Raw genomic sequence first — 24976 nt, 5'->3', positions numbered from 1 at the left:
AGATGGAGGAGAAGGGGTGCTCAGAGAGGCTCAGACCCAAGGGCGGGAGGAGTTTGCACACACAGCAGCACCTGCTGCCTTCAGCAGAGCCCAACAGTGTCCAACAGCTTTAAAAAAGGACCCTGATGCTGAGTCCTACCTGTGCCCTGTGTCACCACCTTCAGCAAACTACCACCTTTATGGCCAACTTTCCTAGCTACAGAAAAAAACCACTTTAAGCCAGAAAGAGATTACCTATTGAAAAAAGCTTATATAAACAGATAAAATAGCTTTTTCTCAGCTTTTCAACCACGATATGAAAAGCACCACATAAGCACTGATGAGTCTTAGTAGCAGCTCTTTTTGGAATCACATTATTTTAATTCACAGTAAAAAAGCAGATGAGCTAAGCAGATTAAAACATCAGAACAAGCAACACTTCGGCCACCTGTCCAAATAATTTTCATCATTACATTTGCAATCACTTTCTTGTAGCATGCAATGCTTAAAGACCTGCTAGTGCATTCAGAGAAATGTCACCTTTGCCCATTGAACTGCCAGCTGCAAAGTCATGAAAGCACTACCCAAATCCCACATTACCAGCACGCTGACAAACTGGTGGCTGTCAGAGGTGACTTTTACGACTGCAAACACAGGACAGAATGCAATTTCATGGGTCATTCAAATGCAGGCAAGTGCAGTAGAAGATGAATTTTGCTTACTTTGGTTCGCCTATCTTGATACCCGGGTGTTGTGTGTAGGCATGGGAGTGTGTGCTGGGAGCAGATTTAAATGCCATGGGACAGATAGGACACTTGTAAAAGACTTCACAGTGACAACCTTGAATATGAGACTTGAGTGCCGCCACGTCAGAGTACACAACATTGCAGTGCACGCAGCTGCGGAGAGAGCGGAGGACAGTCAGTGTAGCCCTGCCCCGAGCAGTGCTGGACATAATCAACAGGGATTTTCAAGCAAAGGGAAGAGAGAAGTAACTGGATAAAACTAAGTTACTCTGTCAACTTAAACCACCCCATAAGAATCAACATAAACAGCGATTTGTAGATCACAAAGTAAGGGGAAAGAAATTTCACACATTTTTATTTGCAAATCTAATAAGATCAGAACGTGTTTTTATGTTATTACAATAAAATGGATAGAAGGGTCAACAGACAAATGCTCTACTGATTGCAGAAAAAATGCTTAAATCTTCTGAAAATTTGGAAAGAGATTTTCCAGAACGCATTTTTATCACATGCAGGGTATTGTTTAAAGTACATCACAGCAATTCAGAAACTACCACCAAATGGAAAACCAGTAAGGAAAAAATTTTCACCATTTCCCTTGTTTAGATTTAATGAAGATATATTGGCAATGATTTTCTGTACATGTAATCAAATCAGCACTTGGATTGAAACTCAGGAAAATGACACCAAATCCCTACTATCAGATCGATATATCATATTGGAATTCAGAAAATATTTTTCAAAAACATACTTCTGCTGTGTCGAAAATTTGTGACCTTTCTGCATCTATTCTAAAATAAAACGATTAAAAATATTGAATTAATATTAAAACATAAGAATTTTTATACACAACGGTCCCCTTTAATGCCCTACATCTCCAGTACCAAATGCTCCCAAATCAGTCCAAGAACATAGTGCTATCAGCAACTACCTGTCAAATGAGACAATTTCTTATTGATCAGTATTTTGCAGTAAGACTTTTACAAACTCTTCAAACATAGAAGGCCTCCACCTTCCAGAATTTTAATTTTAGCATCTATCATGGCAGCATGATTGTTGTCATATAAATGTCAATTTAATTTTTCAATAGTTTTAGTGCCCTGATGATAGCAATAAAGCAGGAAATACAGTTCTACATTCAAGGATCACAATTTATTTTTAAAATTTATTGCCCTTGAATTTTATGAAATGCCATTCTTTCTTTTTCTGGGCATTTAATTTATACTCTTAATATTGTTCATTGGATTTATATGCATCTAGTCTCTGCTTACCAATGCATTCTCTAAAGCAGATCATTCTGGTCTTTTTTTGGTCTGTTAAGATCCTCTGTGCTCATAATACAGAGCTGAGCACTTGAGCACTTCTTCACAGCCATACCCAGCGTGATGCACTCAATAACACATCTACTCCTGAGGTGTCCCTCCAGAGAGCCGGTGGCATTTTCACTTCCCCATGCCATGGCTTGACTTTATTCTCTAGTGATGCCACATAACAACTGATCCTCAGCATCCACCACTGTATATTACACAGTTCCTATGGACCAAGCCTTCCTCTTGAGGACCATTCTAACAGCCTCTTGCCTTCACTTTGGCAGGATGCAGTGAAACTTCAGGCTGAAGTTTTCAGCCAATTCAGTGCAGACAACTAGCATAAATCACTGGAATCAAAAGGTAACTTCTTGACAGAGGCCCTCTGGAAAGGCAGGACAGGGTATGCTGCTCCTTAGGCAAAAGCACTGCAGCTCTAAGGAGAGGCTGAGGAGTCTGAGGAGGGAGACAGTAACATTCCCAGAGACTGCTTTTGCTTGCCTCGGTCACTTTGGTTTAGTCTCACCAGATCAAAAAATTCTGATTGGGTGTGACATGAGATATTTATGAGACATCTTAAAAAGCTTAGTGACTTAGATTCCCAGTCAAGGGGATTCTGCTGGTGTTACTGGGGCAGGCCAGGAGTCCCTAGAGGTGTTTTCATGTACAAACCCCAGAGACATACATTAGAGGGAAGAGCAGTGGAGTGCAAGAAGCAGATGGAGGAAATGCAGGATGAGACAGACTACTGCTTGAGAGAAAAGGTTAAAATAAAAGAACCCAAAGAAATGAAAAGAGCTTGGAGTTGTGTCAGGCCATGGATTCAAGCTGGAAACAGAGGCTTGATGCAGTAAAAATGCTTTCTTCCCTTAGGGGAAGATTACACAGCCATCCTGGAAAATGAACTGTGGCACCTTAAGGGTGGAAGGAGCTACCTGCTCTAAGACTTAGAATGGCCTTTTTCCAGGCAGACAGGGTGAAGTGGACGAGTTTTTGGAGTGCTAAGCAAAGCTCGGGGTACAGGTGGCTCTTTGATCTCTTGCTGTGCTGCCTGCCATTCAGTGCAAGAAAAATTCTAACAGAAAACATTTTTTCAAATCTTTAAAACGAAACATTTCTATGAAATGTCTCTACTCCCCATTTTCTCAGTGAGTACCATTAAAAGGAAATGTAAAAGTCAAAGGGAAACTGAAGAGTAACAAAGGAGAACCTAAAGGCAATTTCCAAGTGATGTAAAGCCAAGGAGTCTTGACTTGCCACAGAAAAGAGAACAACCAGACAGGTGCAGTATGCCCATCAATATCTCAACCATACATTCTGGAAGTACCGAAAATGACTGTTCTACCAGAGAGAACAATTCAAATTTAATGTTTTGAAAAAAAAACTCAGGAAGTTTTTTAAAAACCTGAATTAGGACAATGCATCTGAATTCTCTACACTTTATAAACCATGAAGTCCTGAATCTGTGTGACACTAGCTAATATTCTGTTTCAATCATATACAAAAGTGGATGCCCAAAACAAAGCAGAATCCTAACGTATTTATTCCAAAATTTTAATACTAATAGTACTGTTGGTGTGACAATCTTAAACCCATGAAGCTGGTATTGTCCAAACAATGCTTATGAAAATGGAAAATCACTTTTAAAACCATAAATTATACATAAATCGACAACAAAAGGAATCATTATACTGACCGAAACCCAACTCTTCGGGTATAATGCAGGCAGTTCTTAGTGACATGGGTCTGGAAGTGGACAGATCTGCAGATTGCTCCACATTCAGGACACGTGTATGGAGATTTATGCTGATGAATTCTCTGGTGTGATGCAAAACTGCACTGGTTAGGAAGCAGCATCTGGCAGATATTGCATGTCTTCTAAATGATAAACCAGAATAGATGAGACAAAAGGTTTGGTTCAGCTCTACATAACGTCTTGTGTCAAACACTGCAATATAGCAAATAAAAGTTAAATGTCAGAACTGGGATGGGACACAAAGCAGTAGGCAAGTACAAACACCTGCTGACAGAGCTGGCAGGTGCTGGTAGCCAGACTGACTGGCATTCTGGGCCACAAAGCTCCTTCATACACCACTAACCACGGCAGATAGACATAGTTTACAGAAATATTACTCAGGTGCCTCCCCCGATTACCTTAATAGTGCAAGAGGCCTATGTACAACTCCAGAATCAAATTATTACTATTGTCTCTTATGGCTTGGGACTTGTGAATCTCACAGGTGACTTACAAAGATTTAAAATCAAACCCAAGACTCCTTCGTGACATCAGTATTTTTTTTAACATGTATTTGCATATTTTTAGGAATGTTCTCTCTAAGAGTCTGGCATATGTAGTGATGTGTACACTCTGCAATAATATTGACCAAAAAAAGCTCTCCAGAGCTGCATTATAAATTATTTACTAACATACGGATGAAGAAATCCTGAAATAAATGCTCTGGGAGCACTGTGGCCTGGTGTGTTTGAACACAGTCTCCATACAAACAGACTTCCCCAATGTCCAAAGTAAGACGGCAAAATGTAAAATGCATTAAATATACAGCATGTTAAGCAAAGAAAACCTGCCATCACTGCAATGCAAGTTGCACTGGCACTCCTGCCAGTCCACTACGGTAGTGTTCAGCAAGGCCAGATGTACTGCTCTGCTGCAAGGCTCTGCCTGAGCTCAGCTATCTACAGGGATTTCAAACTGGCACCTGCTCAGAGCCTTTGGGATACAGTAAGGCTCTGTTGAGACACACAGAAATGTTCACTTTGAAATGCCAAAGACTCGGCCTTAATTGACTAAACAGTGGCTACAAGCAGGGGACTCACAGCCTCAAGCTGACGAGAACTGTTTTGGGGTGTTAACTTTGTCTTGAGTTCAGCTTAAGGCAAAACCCTCTGACCAGCCGTAAGTGCCACATTTACTGGGCTCAGTACCATTCCCCAAATCTCTCTTTGCCTGTTCCTGTATTAACAAGCTGTAATACAATACTGGAAAATCTGGAGCACTATGTGATTACGTAAGAAAACAGCAAACCAGAACAACTTATTCCAGTAAAAGAAACATTTGGAGGTTTCACAGTCCTTCCAAAGCCTTTGGCTTGCAGGACTTCTGAAGGAAACCGGGATGTGATGCCACAGAAGAGCCACACAACATTCCAGCCCCGGCTCAGTGATCTTCCTGATTTTGCAGCAAGCTGCCAGACTCATCTGCTGACCCAACATGCCAGTAATACTCTTAGTTAAGGCCCCTACTCTGCTATTTCAACGAGTACAGAGAATGTTTAATTTTAACTGATTACAGTAGAACAAGAAGCATCTACTGTGAAATTCTGACATTCAGCACATTTGCTTACCATTTTATTTTGGGCTTAAGGTGGCATTAACTTCCAGTTCTCTCATTCCAACCCACACCAAAATAAAACACAGTTTGTGAAAATCATCACCTGCCTGCATTTAAAGTCAAAGTTTCAGAAAAAAAAAAGGGTTAGAAGGAAAAATGATGGAGGTGGAAAATAAAGACACACACATACGCTGAGTATGAAGGGAAATGAGCTATGTACTTTCCATGGGAGCTATATACTCCTATCTATAACTAAGAAAAATATTAGCATTCATTAGCCCAGATTTGCTACCTTTTCCCCCCAGCAAGCAGATGAGGGTTTCGTTCAGCCAGAAAACCTGTCAGTGAGTCTGGGTAAATATTCCTTTAGCAGGAGTATTCCTTTAGGTTAATATTCCTTTAACAGGAATATTAATGGCAATGAAACGTTACAGAAAGGTAACAACTTTATAGGGAATGTATTTTCATTGCTAAGATTGTTCTACCATTGCTGACTTTAAACAACACTCTACCTTCGTAACAGGAGTGTAAGAGCAGCTACTTACTTATTGGAAACACAAAACTATACATTTTCCATTTCAGGAACAATTAGATGGGACACTAGAAAGAATAATAAGCTGCAAATAACCTTTCTTTCCTATTACTTGTTTGCAAAATCTAAGTGTTTATTTTCGTTCTTTCTTCCTTCCTTCCAAAGAAAAAAATACCAATCTTCATCTAACTTCCCTGTCTTTTTCCCCCCACAATAATGGCAGTTTTACAGCAAAAAGCCAGTGCCAAGCACTAAGAAGGGAAACAGGTCAGATTATTTCTCATCCAAGCTTCTCAAGAGGTAATATCTAAGGAAAAAGCAACATACTTAGTAATAAATGCCTCTAAAGAGGCTTTCTCCGGGAAAACACTACCACTACAGGATGCAACCAAACACAGCGTAAAAAACCAGGGGCTGCTTGACAAAGGAAAAGGACTACAAAATGTTTAATATTTAAAAGGATATTTCACCAAAGAACATTTAAAACTATATTTATTACGTGTTCTTTTCAAATGGAAGAACATGAAAATAGCTTCCTTTCCTCCAGTACTTTGCAGGGTATTTTTTTAAGCCTGCAGCTCTTAAGCAGAGCAAGTTTCCATGAGGAGACACAAACACCCTGACTGGCACCAGGCAGTGCCAGCTGCTCCTGCAGCTCCAGGAGTTTTCCTCCTTGAATAGCAGTACCTGGGAGCCCACAATTCTCTTTCCACCTCCCTGCAATTGCATTGTGACATTCTGTGAACATCACAATTGTTTTCCTTTAGTAAATTACCAGGGTAAATAGTACCTAAAGGACATGTACAGAGAGCAAACTCAGCAGCAACAGGGAAAAAGCACCAGACAGAGGGAGAAATGGAAGGGCAAGAGGTTTAGTTTACTTAGCCATAAAGACAAAAATCCTCACACCCCGAAAGTGAGAACGTAATTTTATCTTTGTTCTCTTTTTCCATTTCTATTTTAGCCTCATCCTCCCAACATATTCTCTGTCTTTCATCCAACTGCTTTGTCTTGATGCCTTCTTACTTGCTTGATTTTCCCAGTACCAAAACCACCAGTTTTTTCAAGGACTACTGGATCTTAGAAAGAATGTTACCTAATGGGCTTATTACGGGAAAAAAACTCCCTATCTTCAACCAGTAAGCACCAGAAAATCGGTTAGCTAAAAACCCTAAGTATTAAGCAGCTTGAGCTGGTGCAGAATATACTCATGGTCAGCCATTAGATCGTGTTCAGAATTGCAACATCTATGGATGGACACGTTCTGCTGAAGGAAACTCCCTTAGGTATGCACACTTGTAATATTGTACAAAGAGAGCTATTTCAGTCTAACTGTGCTAGCCAGTTAAAGGGAGGAGCTAAGGCAGAGCCACATAATCAAGGTTATTTCCATGTGCAAATCTCTGTACTACCTGTAGTGGTAGATGCAGTGGAGCTGATTCATGGTACAGAATAGGGCCTACACGTAGTGAATAGATCCTAACAGGAACCTGCCTGTGCTCCTGGGACTAGTGCATTTTTCCCTAACTGCGGGACTTAGAATCTTTAGCCTGTCCACTGTTACGTGATTCCCAGGAAAACTCCTGGGGCATTCCCATCTTGATCATGCTTGCAGGTTTTCAGCTTCCCCCGCAGCAAGAAGCTGGAGCACCAAGCTCACCTGAATGCTTTGAAACAAACCAGAATCCCTTTTAATTGGCACACCCCAACAGAGATCCAACCGTATCATTTAATTAACCACCTTCACTCTGCCAGGATTATAAAATACATCGCACACTGATTAATATTAAGTTTTATTGAATGACGTTATTTTTTTCAGGTCAGGCCACATACATTAGTAAAGAATTTTCAAATGGTTTTTAAGTTGAACTCATTAGCATTTGTAAGAGGAAAAGAAACCCAACCAACTAAACGAATGATCACACGGAAAGAAGACGTGCAAGTGAGAACAGCACTTTGCACTTTCTGAGGAAGAGCTGAGGCAAACAGCAGGCATTCCTGTCAGTAGTCAGTGTGCCATTTGTCACCGCCTGAGTCCCTCCCTGCACGTGAGGGGAATGCCTCGCTCACTTAAGGCACTTGGTGAAAACTCTTAAAACCTGAAGACCGATCGAGAATGAATCACTTAAAGCTATCATTCAGGTTGAATAGACAGGCTGTTAATGAGGGTGCCAATTAAGTGGATTCCACAGGCTAGTCAAATTCCAAAGCACAGAAAGAAGCATTAACATATTATTAGTAAAACCCATTATTATTTTCTGTATTATAACATTCAGCTGTAAGAAAGCTAATGTTAAATTTTAGCAAAAATACACAGTGTTAATTTCAGACTTCAGGGCCTAAAAAGATTCTAAGAAAAAGTCTTATTTAAAAGGTGCTGACATTCACTATATAAGTGCTTGCAAGACTTTTTGTGGGTTTTGTTTATCATTTTAATCACAGAGGTTCAGATAATTAACAGCTAAATGAAAGTAAAAGCATATCCAAAGTCTCCTAGGCTTATAGATGAAACATTGGAATGTAAACATAGGATACTCTACTTGTCCACTTGTGTCTGCAGCCTGCTGGAAATGAGTTGCAAGAGATGTCTCATCTTGGAAAACTTCATTGCACTCCAAACACTTTAGACTATGTCTACAGAGTTTCGCTGGATCTTCATCTAGTGGCATAGCTGGAATGACAGGAGAGCTCGCAGGGGCTGAGATCACTGTCCCAGTTAAGCCAGTCTGGATCTTTGTTACGGAGTGCGTGCCAGCTCCCCCTGGGCTCTGGAGCACGGCCGTGGCAGTATTGCTGGAAGGAGATGCTATCATTTGATCTGCTGGGACTGGTTTCAGGATCAGGTGGGAGCACTGCATCACGACGCCTTTCTCCTTGTGCCCACGAGCGTGGGACAGGAGACTGCATTTATTGTAGAAAACTAAATTCTTTGTACAATGATTACAAGTCACTTCAATTCGCACACTCCTCCTGTCATAATGCTGGGTCAGGCTCTTCTCGAGAGCAAATGAGTCGCCACACTCCAAACACTTGTAACCTCGTGTTGGTAGCGTGATTCCGGCATTGGCAGGGGGGCTAAGGTTTGGGATGTAAACTGGTACGGGATTGACACTGCTCAGCACCTTATTGAACGCTTCCACTACAGAGCTTTGTAGAGATGACACCACCTGCACTCGAGAAACCTTTTTCGAAGGCTGGGAGGCGGCTGCAGAAATTATTGCCTGCTTGATTTGCTGTTGGGGTTTTGTTAGCACTTGGCGCAGTTCAGAGGTGGTTTGAGCACCCTGAGGCAAAAGGTTAAGGTTGGCAAGATGGACTGTCTTTGGCACAAGTTTGGCACTGGCAAGGCTCGACGCTGGCACCACGACCGTCTGCTGCTGGATGGCGTTGGCGGCTTTGATAATGGCGCTGCTGGCGCTCTGCACAGACGCGGCAGAGATGACGGTGGCTTTCACTGTGGTATTGTTAGCCAGCTTCAGATTGATCACTTGGGAACCTGCTGTTTTCACTGCCGAAACAGGCAGGAAGGCAGTAGCCACGGGTTTGATAGTGACCTGTTTGGGGGCAAGTTCTGCAGATCCAACTGCATTGGTGACAACGGAGGACTGCAGAGGAGCTCTGGGAGGAGAGGAGAGAACAGCAGCAGAAGTTGGTGAGGACAGGAGAGATGTCATGGAGGTTACCATGGAAGCACTCTGCTCTGGCTTTTTACCACAGTCCAAATCAACCTCTGGCAACACCCTAGTAACAGTTCTCTTGATCTCCCCAGAAGAAGTCTTGATGGTTTTTATGCGAACCTTAGGAATTGCTGGTGTCGACCCTGCGGGAGAAGACGGAGACCCTTTGCTACTGTTCTCACTAGAGACGCTTCTAGGACTATCGGGCGGTTTGACAGACGGCTTCTTAGCACCATCAATGAGACTCTGAGACTCAGGAGATTTTTCTATAGCCCGGGGACTTTCACTCATGTCTTTTGGTAATGGAGAAGTCTCTCCTGAATTAGACTGTAAATCTTTACTACTATCTGTAGCTGCCTTTTTAGCACTCAGTGCTGCGATTGCAGCAATGCAGGATGAAAGCTTTGCTGATGACTTCGCTTTGGACTGGGAAATGCTGGCAAGATTTGTGTCACATTTTTCAGTACTCAGTTTTCCATCAAGTACCCTGTTTTCAAGAAGCTTCTCAGAATTGTCTTTTAGTAACTTGTCCTCTGTTTTTCGAGTTTTAAAAGGCTCATAGACACCTAAATTCATGGAGTTTGTCTCTGTCTCTCGTTTAGCAGTTTTATTTTTATCTATACTACTTGAAACAGTGAGTCCAGATTTGATTAAGTTCTCCCCTCCAAGTACCTTTAGTTTGTCATATTCCTGCTGAGACAGAGATCCTGCCAAGACATTTGCTCTGAAATTTGCACGCATCTCCTCTTTATCCGGGGGGTCATCCACCTCAATTCTCTCATCATCGTCAAATTCTTCCGCACTTGATATTGGGCTGAACTGGTTGAAAGCCGAATCCTTCAGTGTAGTCTCAGATGCTGACGCATCATCTTTAAGTGATTTCCCTTCATCTTTACTGTAACTTTCAAGAGCTGCTGATGTTAGGAAGCCATTGTGCAAGCTACTGCCTGTGGAATGGTGGCCATCCTTATCCAGGCCTTCTGAAGAATCAATAGTACGCACATTTTTCACGATGACGCTCACCCCGACATCAGATGATGATGGGACATGGGAGTCTTCATCTGTGTGAGCATTTTGTTTTATGTGGCTTTCGTGGTCATCATGTCCAGATTCAATAGCTGCTTTGGGATCTACCATGTCTGGTATGTCAAAGGCTGCAAGAAGGTCATCAAAATCTGGGGTCTTCATATCCCCCATGGCCATGTATTTGATTGCAAGCAAATCTGTAAAATAAGCAGAAAGTTATCACTTTAAGCTCTAGTAGCACAGTCTTATACAAAACAAGCACTTGTTCACATCTGCCATGCAAAGAAGTGTTATTTCACTTCTGAAGTAATGTTTTTAGAGATTATACATTACAGAATCGTGTTCCAGTCCAAGTATACAGTTGAATTATTATACCAAGAACTACAGTAATTCATAAACTACACAGATGGTAACCCGGCAATTTTATTCTGGCCCCGAATTGCAGTGACTTTCTTCCTGTTTCCTCTCCTACACTCTCTCCTATCCTCACCCACCCAGACTGCAAAACACCTGGACATGCAGAAAAATAACATGAGACACTTGTAATTTCTCTTAAGTCTTGACCTTCCTTAACAGTTGCACTATTAATCTGAGGAGTCTTCTTGAAAATAACGAAGTATAAACTAATAAGCATCTGTAAGACACAGGTATTCATCAACACTGGCTACCTGGAAGTCATTGTGGACTATGAGAAGGCAACTGAGGAAAATTTTTCAAGGCTACTGGAATAGACACAGACGTTTCATGAAAGAGCTTCAAGTAAATACAGAAGGGTTTGGAAATTGGTTTACACAGTTCACTTAATGGTTCTGGGCCCTTTGTCTAACTTATGAAGTTCTCAATACAAAACTACATGCCTGCATAGTATCAAAATCACAAAGCAAGGTTCTATGAGGATTAAATGGAAAAGACTGCAGACACCAAAGCATATCAAATCCATGTAAAATGACAGAAAACTCTGACACAGCTTCTCATAATCTGGGACACTTATTAGTTGCATTCTGGTTGTTCATCTGTCCATAGGTGTCTTTTTACAGTTGCTGCATACAATCAAAAAGAGCTAGATAGTCTCTCTAGTCTGAAACTTCCTCTAATTACATATCCTGGAGTGTAATTAACATTTACCCATAACAATTAAGGTCTGTTTATACATTTAATTCCTCAGAGTATGTTTAAGATCACAACTGCCCAGCAGAGGAGACACAGCTGTCCTTTACTGAGAACTACTGCTACCCTTATCAAGAACTTCTCTCATTCTTCAAACTTTTCAAGCAATCAAAGTTAAACAAAAAGGGAGACAAACATGGTCAGTTGTGATACACAAGGAAGAGAAGTTCCAACCTGGCTGTTTTACTAATCTCTTTCTCACTATTTCAGGGCACCCATCTTAAGATTCAGTATATAAACTATGTTTCCACCACAAGTGCCAGGACTCTGCAGCCATATTCCTATTCCTCACGCCCCCCCCCCCGCCCCCCCCTTTTTTTTTTTCCCTTCTTCTCCACAAACCTTTTAGTACTTCTTTCCTTTAAGAACAAAGCTCCCCCTTTTATCCAAGATCAAAATCAACTGACACCTTGGCTGCTAGACAAGTTGTGAGTCTACTCCTTCTCTGGGCCAATATGATGCCTGGAAATACTTCAGAAGAGGAAATAAGGCAAGCTTCTCATTCCCTAGGAAATCATGGTTTTCCAGGAACTGGAGTTTCTTTGAAAAGTGTTTTGAGAATGATTGAGAAAAGTTATAAAGAAAACCAGTTTATTTAAAAATTCAAGCATTACTTTGCTTACTTATCATTCAATGATAAAAGTAACAAGGAAAAAAATCTGGATATGGCCAACAGAATTACACAGCTAGGAAGCCACAAAGCAGTGAGGTGAAATGCTTCTGGGTTCTGCTTTTCTGATGGTGGTTGAGAGAACTTCTGGCAAGATAACGAGTCTTAAAAACTTAAAATAACAGATTCTCAATATACCCTTACTACATGGTTTCCCTGAATCTCTTCAGTCACAATACCCACCCCTGTATTTGTATGTCAGTATCTTACTGAAACTAAGTTCTCAGGATGAACCAGCAGTGGTTTATTTGTGTTCATGCTTTCTCAAAGCACGTGTGCATGACTTCCTACACTGTTGTTTCTTTGGTAACACATCTCCTCAAAAGTTTCCTATGAATGGCATGGAGAACGTGGCACAGATTTTAGCCAAAGCAAGGCACTCCTTGTCTGTTCCACTGCCTTGCTTCTCCCAGTAAGCCTTTTTACTCCAGTTCACCTGACACCACATTCCAGTGAAGCACTCACTTGGGGAATTATGTCAAAACAAGAACCAGACCATGAGAACTCTCTTCTGACACTAGAAGCAAGCAGGATAAGCAGGACTTAGGAGTCAACAGCTGCTTCTGAAGAACTGACTTTTTGTTTTAGTGCATGGAATTGTTACCACTCCTCCTCAACCCCTGTATCTGTACCTCTTCCAGGTGGAGAGACTCTAGCCATATGAAGAAAAACAAACCTACCCTTTCATGTTCTCTGTTGAGATAAGGGGGACACACCAGAGAAACACACACATTTTTTCTTACTTTCAAAGTCAGATTTATCTTGTAGCTCTGGCTTCAGGACACCTGCAGATTAGGCCCAGCATTCTCCACAGAAAGACCAAGCTGCCTAGAGGCTGTGGCTGAGATTAAAAGGTAATTTTCTGGGTAAATCTGAGCAACAGCAAACACTCCAATCAGAATCGTTATGGGGAAGTGTTCAACAGTCTAATGAAGATGAGGAAACAGAATAACTTAGCAGCTCCCAGCCAGATCCTATCTCCAAACTGCTCAGACCCCTGATTTTTGTCTATCAGGTACAAGAACAGCTTCAAGCTTTCCAGAAACAGCAAATAATCCTACTCCCTTCCCAATACTTTTCCAATTAATATTCTCTGTGCATGAAGGCTTCTATCATTCCTGGACAAGCATGGTCTTACCTGCTCAAGTTCTACTCTTTTATTTAATCCTGAATCTTTGAAGAACCAACCAACTTTTCCTCCCTGACACTCACCATCCACATCTTCTAAACAGCTAAACCACATAACAACTTCATACAACTGCTTTGACTCCAGCAGACCATCTTTTCTGCCTTACTGAATTCCTACCCTTTGCCTTCAAATCCCACCAAAATATCTAACTCCTTGCTTTGTTCAATTACTCAACTTCAGCTTCTCTCAGCAGCAAGTCTACTTGTTATCAAAGGAGATAGGAAAACCGCCAAATCGAATCTTCATCTACCTAGGGCATTCATGTTCTTGTGACTACATTCCTTTACCTGCCCTAAACTTGTTTTTACCGCTGTTTGTACTACATACATTTGTGGATTGTGCACCCTTTAGGACACAGACCTTTTCTTTTGCATGTTCTTCCAAAAACACCAGCATTCTTTCCAGTTCTGTGAAATAAGAACACTTGAGAGAACACTGAGACCCCTCTTTTCAGCATCTGGCACATGGCAGCATACTGGTTCTGGTACAGCCACATACAGAAATTAGTCTGTTACTTCTACTGATTCCCAGGCAGAAACACTACTCCGGAGCGAAATTCCAGTAATCTGGAATAATTTCTCCACTTCCAAACAGGAGTAATGATGCCTAGGCAACATCAAGCTGATTCTGGAAGAAAATGCCTACACAGGAAGCAATACCAGCCTAAGCAGCATAAACCCATACTTTTTTGGGTTTTGGTTTCTGTATTGCTGTGACAAGAAATTTCATCTGGTAGAGAAGACATAAGGGATTCAATTTGAATTACAGTAACATATATCCTAACATTAGGCAAATTTCATCCTAATACACACATTATGAGCAGTTCATTGGTTATCAGTAATTATGACTGACTTACACTTACAGTCATTTGCTCTGAAAGCCAAGCGTTGTAAAGACAGACAAAGCAATATGCTAATCTAACCACAGAACCTTCCTCAGGAAATGGGAACCACATCTCCAATCACAGCCTCGCCTGGTTTGACATACTCAGCAGGCAAGTGGGATGTGCAAGAGGCCACTTCAACCACAGTCAGCAATGGCTCTCATGCTCGTATACATAAAATACAAGCTCCTTTTCACTATCAAAGGGCCCATGACCTGCTACTGTTGCAAAACCCAGACAAACACTCGCTTCCACAAATCACAGAAATTCCTTTCATAATATGCAAAGTAATTCTTACCCTAAGAAATTCCCATTTCTCAGGATAAAGGTCTTATTTAGCATCCACTTAGCATCCACAGCATGAGTAAAGTCATGTCAATCCTAATATAAACATCTTTGTGAAGTATGGGGTGTTTCAGAGTTAAAATTTATCCCAAGAATCTACTTTTTCTATATTATACACCATCTCTACCTGCCTTCAAAAAAAGAGGAAAATCTGATTTGTTTCCATGCTCAAGACTCCATAAGTGAATTACTTATCCACCATTCTGACAGCCAAAATAGTGTTACTTGTAGTTTATGACTCCTTAAGAGCCTCATCCTGTAGTCCAACACATCAGTTTTTGAACTGGGTATCTCAGGTTCTCTTTGGGTATGAGAAAACAAGAAGGGAAAGAGGAAGGGAATCTTCTGGAGTCTGAACCACTGCTAGCACAGCTTGAAGAGAACCACACACAGCTGGTTCAAAGGTCACGACAGGCAGCCTTTGGCTGGCAAAAAGAACAGAAATGTTTCAACACATGAGCAAGGAATCTCCTTATGCACAACCTGGGGCTGAAAAGGCCATCCCCAGCTACAGCTGACCACATGAAAACTACCTGTATTGATCAAGAGATTCAGGCCAGGGTTTGGGTCTAGCCACTTCCCAAATCCCTCCTAAAGCAGAGGTGAATTCCTGAAAAGCAGAGAAATCTACATAGCAATCTTTTTGCAGTCTACTTAGAAATTAATTACAACCATGGCTTAGTTTTTTATTTCTATATGTAAAATAAGCTGGGGCAGTAATACGTGAATAATTCAAATGCACAACAACGAGGGGAATTTTGAGATTCCCAAACAAATGTAGACTCGAATTACATTCTAAATGGTACAAGCTTCCTACCTCTTTCCTTTAAGGTACTTTTTTGAAGTGGATGGCAATTGTGGCCCAAGCACAGCACGAGCAGCTGCAGCCTCCCAGAGAGCTCTCCCAGCCAGGCAGGGCCCATCAGGGCAACAAACAGGCCCGAGAACATTAGGATCAAGTTTGGGTTTTTCTGAACATATATTTTTGGTTCTCTGCTGCATATTTCAATTTTAACACACAGGCATATGACTAGGAAAACAACAGTTAGTCAGTTAATTCCAAAGGGACTTGGAATGTGATAAATCCTTACCCTCATTCTGGAGATCAAATAACTGAGACCAATACAAAATGAGATCCTGGGTGCTGATACAGAAGACCAGCCCTCCAGCATTAGCATTTGCTGCTGGAAAGCTGGCCTGTGTGCACAATCCAAATCTCCTGATGAAGAGCATTTACAGATATTACTAGACTGAAAAAAGACAACTCACCAAGAACACTGCAGACTCCATCTATTCAGTTTTCTCATCTTACAGCCAACAAAAATCCCTGCAAACTCAAAATCTCCTTTGCTAAAAATAAAAATCCATAATACAGATAGCATTCAAAAACCTAAACACAACAGATTCAAGGAATTTTGTCACAATCTAAGAACTTACAATTTTAAAGCTGCCTACTATTCTGGAAGAAGGAAAAAAAAATCCCAAAAGATACTCTTGTGTAATATATGAAATTCAGCTGACACTTGGAAAAGAACATGCATCCTCATCAGGAAGAGATCCTATTCCTATCAAGCAACAAGAATTCCTGTTTGCAAGCATCATTCTGCTACAGATGTCTATAGTCAAATATAGAGTCTCTGCATCCCGATGCTGAAGAACAGGAGCAGAAATCGGCACAGTGATCTGTCAGGCATTTTGCTCCACCACAAGCTATTCACTGCTCTATCAAGCCTGAGAAACAACATATCACAGCTGCAGGAAAGCCCACAAACCCAGAATTTCAGGCCAAATGTTAGCATGAGATTTTCACTTTTTTACAATTAATATTAGCTCAATGCCTTACATAATCTACTGCAGTCAGAAACAAAAAGGTTCCCTTGTATTGTCACCTTGCCTCAGTAGCCAGCACATAACTTACCCAATATCCACAACCTCTCAAGGCTTTTAAGACTGTCTATTCTGCTGAGCACAGAGGAAAGGACTCTCATTTCACACGACAACAAAGTATTTCCAGTGTTCTGTCTCCATATTATCTTGATTGTAGATTACCAAACCAGCTAACACAGCCAGGACTGGGAAGATTTTTTAAAAATCACACTGGTGAAGATCCTAGAGTTTCTGATTTCCTGTTATAGGAAGTAACAGTTCTCGCAAAAGAATCCCCCAGGCAAAATGTTTAGTGATCTACTGTGCAAGCTCTAACAGCCTTTGTTCTTCCCTTTGCTAGATTCATTACTGCTTCCTTCTCTCTGCCTCTCTCCCTCTCTCTGAATCCTTCAGATTTCACTATAAGATAAAAAAAGTCAGCTCAAATCTAAGTACATATTTTGTATTTTCTAGATGAGAAAGAAAAACTAAAAAGCCTATCCATTATCCATTGCTTTGAGTTAAAAGCAGTCACCCCTCTGCAGCTGCTGCACTGCCCATCCGGTTTTCTATGCACAATATTGTAATTCACACTACTAATAATGCACTGGAGCTCCATCCAGCCCCCCAAAATACATCTTTCCACTTGGCTGCTGCAAAATCCTCCCCAGGTTACAACACTTTAAGAAAAGCCATCCATACTATTTCTTTTGCACAGTTTTTTTCTCTGTAGGCAATATTAAGTACATGTTTAACACCGAAGATCTTAATTAAAAACCAAGTATTGGGTCACTGAGATGTGGTCAAACAATAACGTGTAAATACTCAGACAGCAAATTCTGAATGTGTGAGTCTCTAATACAGCACAGAACAGCTCCCTGCCACAACTGGTCCACAATCCATTACTGTCATTCAGAGGCCTATTCCGTATCACTACACTGTGAATAAAAACCATATATCTGGATATATTTCAATGAAAATACTGTATTTAGCCAAGATATCAGTAAGTCTTTACAAATAATAGCTTTAATCCTATTAAAACTGGAGGACCTTAATAGCATTTCTACAGTAACACTTAAACAATTGTCTCCTTCTGAATGTGACAAGTGTGCAATCAGGATGTACCTCCACGCTATTGTTATATTCAGCCCAAACCACCACATCTCACCTTGTGAACCTTGACCTTTGAGAGATTTTTTTTAGCCAGTGCTCAGTTACTGCCACAGTCGCATTACCTCTGCAAACACCAAAGGGTTAAAGGCAGCCCCAATCAATAGGCCTACAAGGAAAAAAAAAAGGGAAAACGAGTATGCCTTACAGCATCTTTTCAATGCTTTTATGCACAATTCTATAACAATATTGTTTCCTTCTGGCCTTAGAGAAAGGCACAGCAAACCCCCCCTTAATGTCTCCTAAAGAAGAAAACCACAATACAGCACCCTGTAAATAGAACAGCATGCAAAGCATCCTTAGTCACAAGCATAACTATAATTACAAATAATTCAATCAATTTTATTTAGTTTAGTTTTAAAATAGACTGCATAACCAGTGTCCCACCCTTGCAAAGCAAAAATATTTTAGTAAGGGTCATAAATCTCAGCTCTTGCCCATTCCTTAAGCATAAAAAGGCACAAAAAGCCAAAGTAATCTCAGTTACTGCAAATATGTACATTTACATACAGAACCCTTTATGACTACGTTAGCCACATACCAGTGCTGTGTGTCTAAAGTGTGCATTCACATACTGTTTTGGGATGGTATCTTTCTGCAAGCTCCTCTGCTTTTGGCTGCCATGAAGGGAGGAAGCTATCCCAGTGTAGTAGCTCAGTGACTGCATTGTGTTCAGGAGCTGATCTGCCTCAAACCAGTTCCAGCCGGTTCTGGTCACCCTACATAAAAAGCTATGGCAACCCTCGCTGAGTTGCCAACAAGACCCTGAAAATCGCAGGGGCTGGTTTTTGTGTGGCGTGGGGCCGGCACAGCCCCGTGCCCCGGCTCCCCTCTTGCCCGGCCCACGCAGCCCCTGCTCCCCAGAGCCCCCCGCACGCTCCCTTGCTCGCCTCCCCCACTTACCTCCCACAACCTGGCTGAGAGCTGTGTGTGCGTGCCTGTCTGTAGCTAACAAAGAGACCGCAATAAAAATCCTCATAGGATCTCTCTTGCAGCACCAGGCAGGCTCGGCCACAGCCCAGGGAGACAGACAGGCTGCTAACCCGGGCTGCTACCCCTCTGCTCCCCCAGATGAGGGGTGGCTACTCACACACGTCACATCTGCCCCCTCATGCCCACGGCCATGGGGTGCCCGATCAAGGGCTTTTCCATCTGCCCTCCCCAATCCTCGTTCCATCTAGGGCCACCCGAGTGGCATTTTCTGTGCTCTGAGCACCATTACTACAGAGTACCCACAAACGCGCCTCCCTCCCCTCAAGAAATCCATTTCCGCAGCAGCAAGATGCCTACAAAATAGTTCCCTTGCCCCCTCCTCGCAGCACCGACTTGGCTGCTACACTGATTTTTTTTCGTTTTTTTTTTTTTTTTTTTTTCCTTTTGCTATTCGACTATGCTGGAGGCCTTGAGAAGCAGCGAGCTGCAGCCCCACGGCTGTGCAGTCCCCCCCGGGCTTGCAGCCGCCGGCTGGGGAGGCCCGGTCAGGCTCTGCGCAGCTCCCATCCCGCAGAGATTGTGCGGACCGAGTGCCTACCCGGCCCTGCGCCTCTCAAGCGATGCCTGCCCAGGGTCTCGGTCCCCTGCGGTGCCCACGCCGCTCCGGGGGTCCGTACCCACCTGTGCCCGTGGCCGTTCTTCTCCTGCCCGCTCCCCTTCACCTCGGCCACGCAAGGGCCTTCCTCCTGCATGGCTGACAGGCACCCAGACCGAGACAGCAGCCACCCCGCTCCTCTTGGCTACTCACCCTTGCTCTGGGAACACCAGTAACCACCTCCGCCTACGCGCTGAAACCCCCTCCTCGCGGAGGCTGCGGGAGATGCTGCTCTGCAGGGTTCCCTCCGGGCGGGTGGGCGACCCCGGCAAAGCCCCTCTGCCCCTGGCTGCACCTGCAACTGAACAGAGGTCTCGGGCACAACCCCGCACCCCTCCCTGCGGAGACACCTTCTTCGCATCCCTCATCCCCACCCCGTTCTGGGGAGAACCACCATGTTCTTCCGCTGCCTCGGCCCGTCTTCCCCACACAGGCTCTTGCGGCCGCAACCGCGGCCGGCCCTCCCTCGGCCCCTCGGTCCGGGGGGCCGCTCCCTCCTCCGGGCTGCCGCGGCCCCGGGCACCTCCCCGCGGGTCTGCGCGCTCCCGGCCCGAACTGGCCCTGTCCGAGCGGGCCTTGCGAACCCTGGGGACGGCCGGGGAGAAGAGGCCGTGGCCCCTTCGGCGGCGGGGAGAACGATCCGCCCCCGCCCGGCGCCAGCCCGCCAGCCCGGGCAGTCCCTGCACGGGTTGCCCGCGGGGCTTCGGCCGCCGCCGGGCCGGGAGGAAGGGACCCCATAGCATGCAACCTCCGGTCCCCATGCGACACACCTGCTGCGGCCGGAGCCGGCGGGCTCGGGCAGGGCTACGGCCCGCGGCGCGGCCCGGCCCCGCGTCGGAGGAACATAATGGCAGGAGGCTGCGGGGCTGGGCGGTGGGGGTGGGGGTGCTCGGCGGCACAGATGGGGAGACGCTCCCGTGTGATTCCGTGTGGAACGGCTCCCTGGAGAGTGCCGGGGGCGGGGAGGCTGCGGGGCCGCCGAGCGCCGCGGGGCCGGGGCCGGGTCGCGGCCTCCCGCGGCCCGGACAGGTCGGGGGGAGTTCCGAGCGGTGCCGGCGGGCAGAACCGCGCCGGCCGCCGGGGCCGATCTCCCCCCCGCCGAAGCCGGCGCCGCCCGGGTGCCGTGGGAGAGGCTGCCCGGGGCCCGCCGGGCTCTCACGGTGCCCGAGCGCCTCAGGCCTCGAAGGGCAGCCGGGGGCAGAGCCCGTGGCCGCTGCTCCGGTTCCAGGCCAACAAAGGACGGGAGGAGCCACACGCTGCCAGCTCCGGCGGTTCAGCCCCTCCGCTGGCTCTGCGGCCGCTGTGCCTGGGCCCGGCCGGGGTCATCCCCCAGGTCCCGGGGCGCGGCCGGGAACCGTGTCCCGGAGCGATGCTGCCTGTCCCCGTTAGCCGAGCTCTCTCGGGCCCGCCTGCGCAGCGCTTGCGGCCCGTGTGCTTCCTCTGACCAGCCGCCTTCGTTGGCTGCGCAGCATCCTGGCGGCATCGCCATTGCTAGGAACCGCAGGATGAGCTCCCGCCCTCTCTCTGTTACCACCGTGCAGCACCATTTTCAGAATGTAAAGTTTTGCACTCGAATCGCTTTATTGAATCATACTAATGGTTTTAAATACATTATATCCGTCTCAAATTTATGTATGCTATGAGCATACAGTATAATAAATGTTATAGATAAAATAATGCTGGTGTATTAAGGTCTCTTATGAGCCTGTTAGGAAGGCAGCAGAATCCCAAAGGAGTTCTGTACAAGCACAGCTCCTCTGGGAAGCTGCCCCAGAAGGTGTGCCCGCAGGTATCGGTAGGGCAGGAAATTACCCATCGGGCCATATCCTGGCTGCTCCAATCCAGCCTCCCGGTAAAAATTCTCTTATTCCAACTAACCAAAACAGCAGAACATAGGTTCTACTGATTGTCAGCAGTGGTAAATCAGTGAGTCTGACGAGTGTCTAGAATTTGAATATAATAAATCGATTTTAGGGTTTATATAAAAGTGGATTTGTGCACTAGTTTTAATGTTCAAGAAGGGCCATGCAATTCAGCTTGCCTTGGGCTCATCCTGCAAGTGACTTGTAGAATTAGGCCATGATAATTACAATCTGATTCTTCCCAATTCACCAGTAAACAGTTTTGATTAAAGAAGTGAAAACTGCATTCTGTTTACTTAGATTGAATTTCTGTGGTCAGCTTACATAATAGCATAAAGAAGATGGCAGCTGTAACTACTACTCTTTTATTAGTATCTGAAATATTAATCGATTTCACAGTTCATACATGGCACAGAGATCCTTGCATGTGCTGCCTTTCACACAAATCTACTTGTTTTCCTTCCAGCCAGGTGTCCTTGACATCTCCATGGGAGAAAAAGTCTGTCAGCCTAAGTATTTGACTTAAAAAATATAAAATGAAGAGAATTTAAAGTATAGTTTAGAAGCTGTGCCAGGCTTATAGCACTTCTCCTATGTTTTTTTTAATTCAAGCACACAGAATAACAGGTTCGCCACCACGAGTGTTTGTGCAGTCACTTCTGCATTGGGAGGAGTTTTTGGCACTTTGACCATCTTGGCTATGAAGTCTTAGACCACAGGTCCTGTTCACTCCCCCAGACACTGTGCCACATAATCCTTAGAACCTGTGGTGGAAGAAATTCTCCTTGTTTAAGTTATCCTGTTTTATCCCTTGTCTTTGCAGTAGCCAGGTTCAAATTCCCCAACCCTGTAGTCCTTGCATGGACAATCTCCATCCCAACCAATGAAACCATCACCAGTTAATCCTTCCAGCTGGACTCCAGCTCTGAGATGGGATCTCCTGGTCACCTGTGCTGACATCTGCAGAATCCCATAACTTGTACTTTTTTCTCTGGGAACCAGGTAAATCTGGAGCCCCTCCTTTTCTTTTCCTGAGGAAATGGCTCCAGTGCGGCTGTTCCTTCTGAGCAGTCAGCAAGGAGTGCTGCCAACTCAGAACACTTTGATGATACAGTAAATGCTGAACTTGAGTGCAATAATAACTTCTTAATTATTTAACTTCTCGTGATTTTAAGGCTCTTGAAATTCAGAACTCTAAACAGTGGTGTATTCATTTCATGCCTTCTGTACAGGGATCAGTTTTAACTGCACATTAAAGATGTGCTGGGGCTGAAGAGGATTTTGCAGGTGGATTGACACTAAAAACTGAAGTCAATTTACATTTGATTTTTTTATGTCAGAATAAATACTGCTTTTTTTGTCCTTCCTGCTTTTGGGAAGGACAATAACAAAACATTTCCTTTCTAGGTAGCAAAACATGCTTAAGCAAAACAACTTAAGCAAGAAGGGTAAAATACAGATTCCGTATTTCCAATCCTAAATTTGTTTTCGGAGTAAAAGCTTTACAACTTCTGGCAAATGCTTAATAGTGTCTGTTAATTCCATTATTTTTTTCACAATAAAATTTCTTGTAATGTGATCAACAAGAGCAGAGCAGGAGCTTCTATTTCTTGTTTTGGAGTACTTACATTTTTCTTTTTATCACTGCTTAGAATGCAGTGGTACTTTCCTTTAACAATGTGTATTTAAACATTCAATATTTAAAAAACAGCTTACAATTAAACTTCCCCTTTTCAGATGCTCCTATCACTAATCTCCAGGTATTTTCTTGGGGAAAAAAAAATAATTTTCCTTTTCTGGTTACTAAAATATGTCTTCTATTACATTTTGGACTAAACCCCCCAGGACTGCTTTTTAAAATGATGAGATTTAACAAAAGAAGGTGATCTCGTAGGAGATAAGATGAAGGACTTTGGTAGGGAGAAATCTACAAACACTGCTCAGAGCTGTGGAACATCTCCACAACAGGCAGTTTCCCTGATTTAAAGAATGTGTTCATGGAAGCTGGCAACTCCTGTTATCCATCTGCAAGCAGAGAATCTTTAACTACAGAGCGAACATTTGCAATGCCCAAGTAGCATGAAGAGTGAGAAACCCTAACGACTCTCAGGATGTTAAATACTGTGAAAGCCCAAATACTGCAATGTATTGAACAACAAGAGACTCCCATTTTTAATCATGTGTAAGAGAGATGCTGATTCAGATACAATACAAAGCCAAGAGGATTTGTCAGGGCTTAATTATACCTTTTTTTCCTGGCTGTTAACAAACCAGAGCAAACTAAGCATTATCCAAAGAAATCAGAGTTGGTTAGTGAGGATCATGGGCTTACAACAGTTCTGTTTGTGAGGAGTTACAGTCAATACCTTAGTTTTTCCACGTGTACTGGGAGGTATGAGGCGACACCATGCTGTGCCAAGCTGAGAGGTCACAGCTCCTCTGAACAGGCAAGAGCAGAGCACATACACCTCAGGCACTCACCTACATATGAACTATACTGTGAAGCATATTCCCAGTGGGAAAAAAAAGGGCTTTGCTCAAAATCTGCACATACATGAGCCTCAGTGTTGCACATGCAGCAGGCCTGCTACACAGGCCATATGCCTGCAGCACTTGCTGGCTCATCCTCAAGCTGCCAAGCGGTGACACTGGTGTTCAAGGCAGACAGCTGAAGGCACTGTCACAGGGTTACATCTGTTGGCAAAAGCATGCCTTCAAGCCCAAGCCTTTCTAGATATGAAACAGGAAAAATGAAACAGAAAAACGTGCATGATTTGATGATTGTCAAAAGCTGGAAAAGCATTTCTCCTGCACAGGAGTATTGTTTTCGGAGAAAAGGACTACTCCCAGAGGCGGGGCGGCCACAGCTCCTCTGGGCAATCTGCCAGTGCCTCACTTCCCCCACAGGGAAGAATTTCTTCCTTATTTCCAATCCAGTCCTGCCTTCTGCCAATTTAAAACTGTCATCCCTTGCCCTGTCACTACAGGCTCTGGTGAAAAAACAGGTACCCTAATACTTTATGTCTGTGTACTCCATTTATACAGCATCTACCCCCCTGAGGCTCCCTGAGCACTGGTCACTCAGTGCTGTGAATGCAACACACCAGTACTTTAGCTGGACCAGCAGCTCAGGGTGTGCAGGCAGGAGCTGCTGAGGGACAGCACACACCTGATCACAGCCATCTGCCCAGCAGCACAAGGAACACAGCCTCAGGCCAGACCTCCCAAACTCAGTCGCCCAGCTGCTTGCACAACACAACCGTGGGCATATTGCAGAATGCGAGGCTGATGGATTTTTGGATATTCTGTTACACTGCTCTTTTCCACTTACGAACACCTTCTGAGTGCTGGGCCAGAACCCCTCAATCAGTTCCTCATCAGGAATTAGCCACCTGCGTGATTAACATCAGCACCACACAGCTCAGCAGCCTGGCACACTGAAGAATGCCTGTTTTGTTCCCTTAACGTACCATATGTATGGGGCTTTTTCCTTCCTCCTCCTGATATTTATTCAAGTATACAAGGATTATTTCTGAATTATTCATCATACAATATCTGATTAGACTGTGGCGGTGCCTGTTCCCACTGCTTAATGAATGAGCCATTAGGCTTTTGCAGAT

The 24976-nt window shown here is 43.9% G+C and overlaps 1 protein-coding gene across 3 annotated transcripts in view; it reads right to left on the bottom strand.

Moving 5' to 3' along the window:
* ZNF532 (zinc finger protein 532) overlaps nt 1-20291 on the bottom strand; it is a 33762-nt gene extending 13471 nt beyond the window's left edge. The window contains exons 1-6 of one of the 3 annotated variants that reach the window (XM_040089454.2): nt 20265-20291; nt 19648-19789; nt 17905-18015; nt 8454-10813; nt 3729-3910; nt 702-878 (exon numbers count right to left, since the gene is read on the bottom strand). In XM_040089454.2, the coding sequence (XP_039945388.1) occupies nt 702-878; nt 3729-3910; nt 8454-10793 (2699 nt within the window). In that variant the 5' untranslated portion in view covers nt 10794-10813; nt 17905-18015; nt 19648-19789; nt 20265-20291. Of the gene's footprint in view, nt 1-701; nt 879-3728; nt 3911-8453; nt 10814-17904; nt 18016-18809; nt 19179-19520; nt 19621-19647; nt 19790-20264 lie in introns of those variants that run through there. The other 2 variants (XM_040089455.2, XM_040089456.2) reach the window with 2 other exon arrangements.
* Between the last annotated feature and the right edge of the window lie 4685 nt (nt 20292-24976).

Source organism: Hirundo rustica, chromosome Z (genome assembly GCF_015227805.2).
Source record: "Hirundo rustica isolate bHirRus1 chromosome Z, bHirRus1.pri.v3, whole genome shotgun sequence".
NCBI classification, from domain to species: Eukaryota; Metazoa; Chordata; class Aves; order Passeriformes; family Hirundinidae; genus Hirundo; species Hirundo rustica.
Note: the sequence above shows the minus strand (reverse complement) of the source record. Positions and strands in the feature narration are given on the sequence as shown.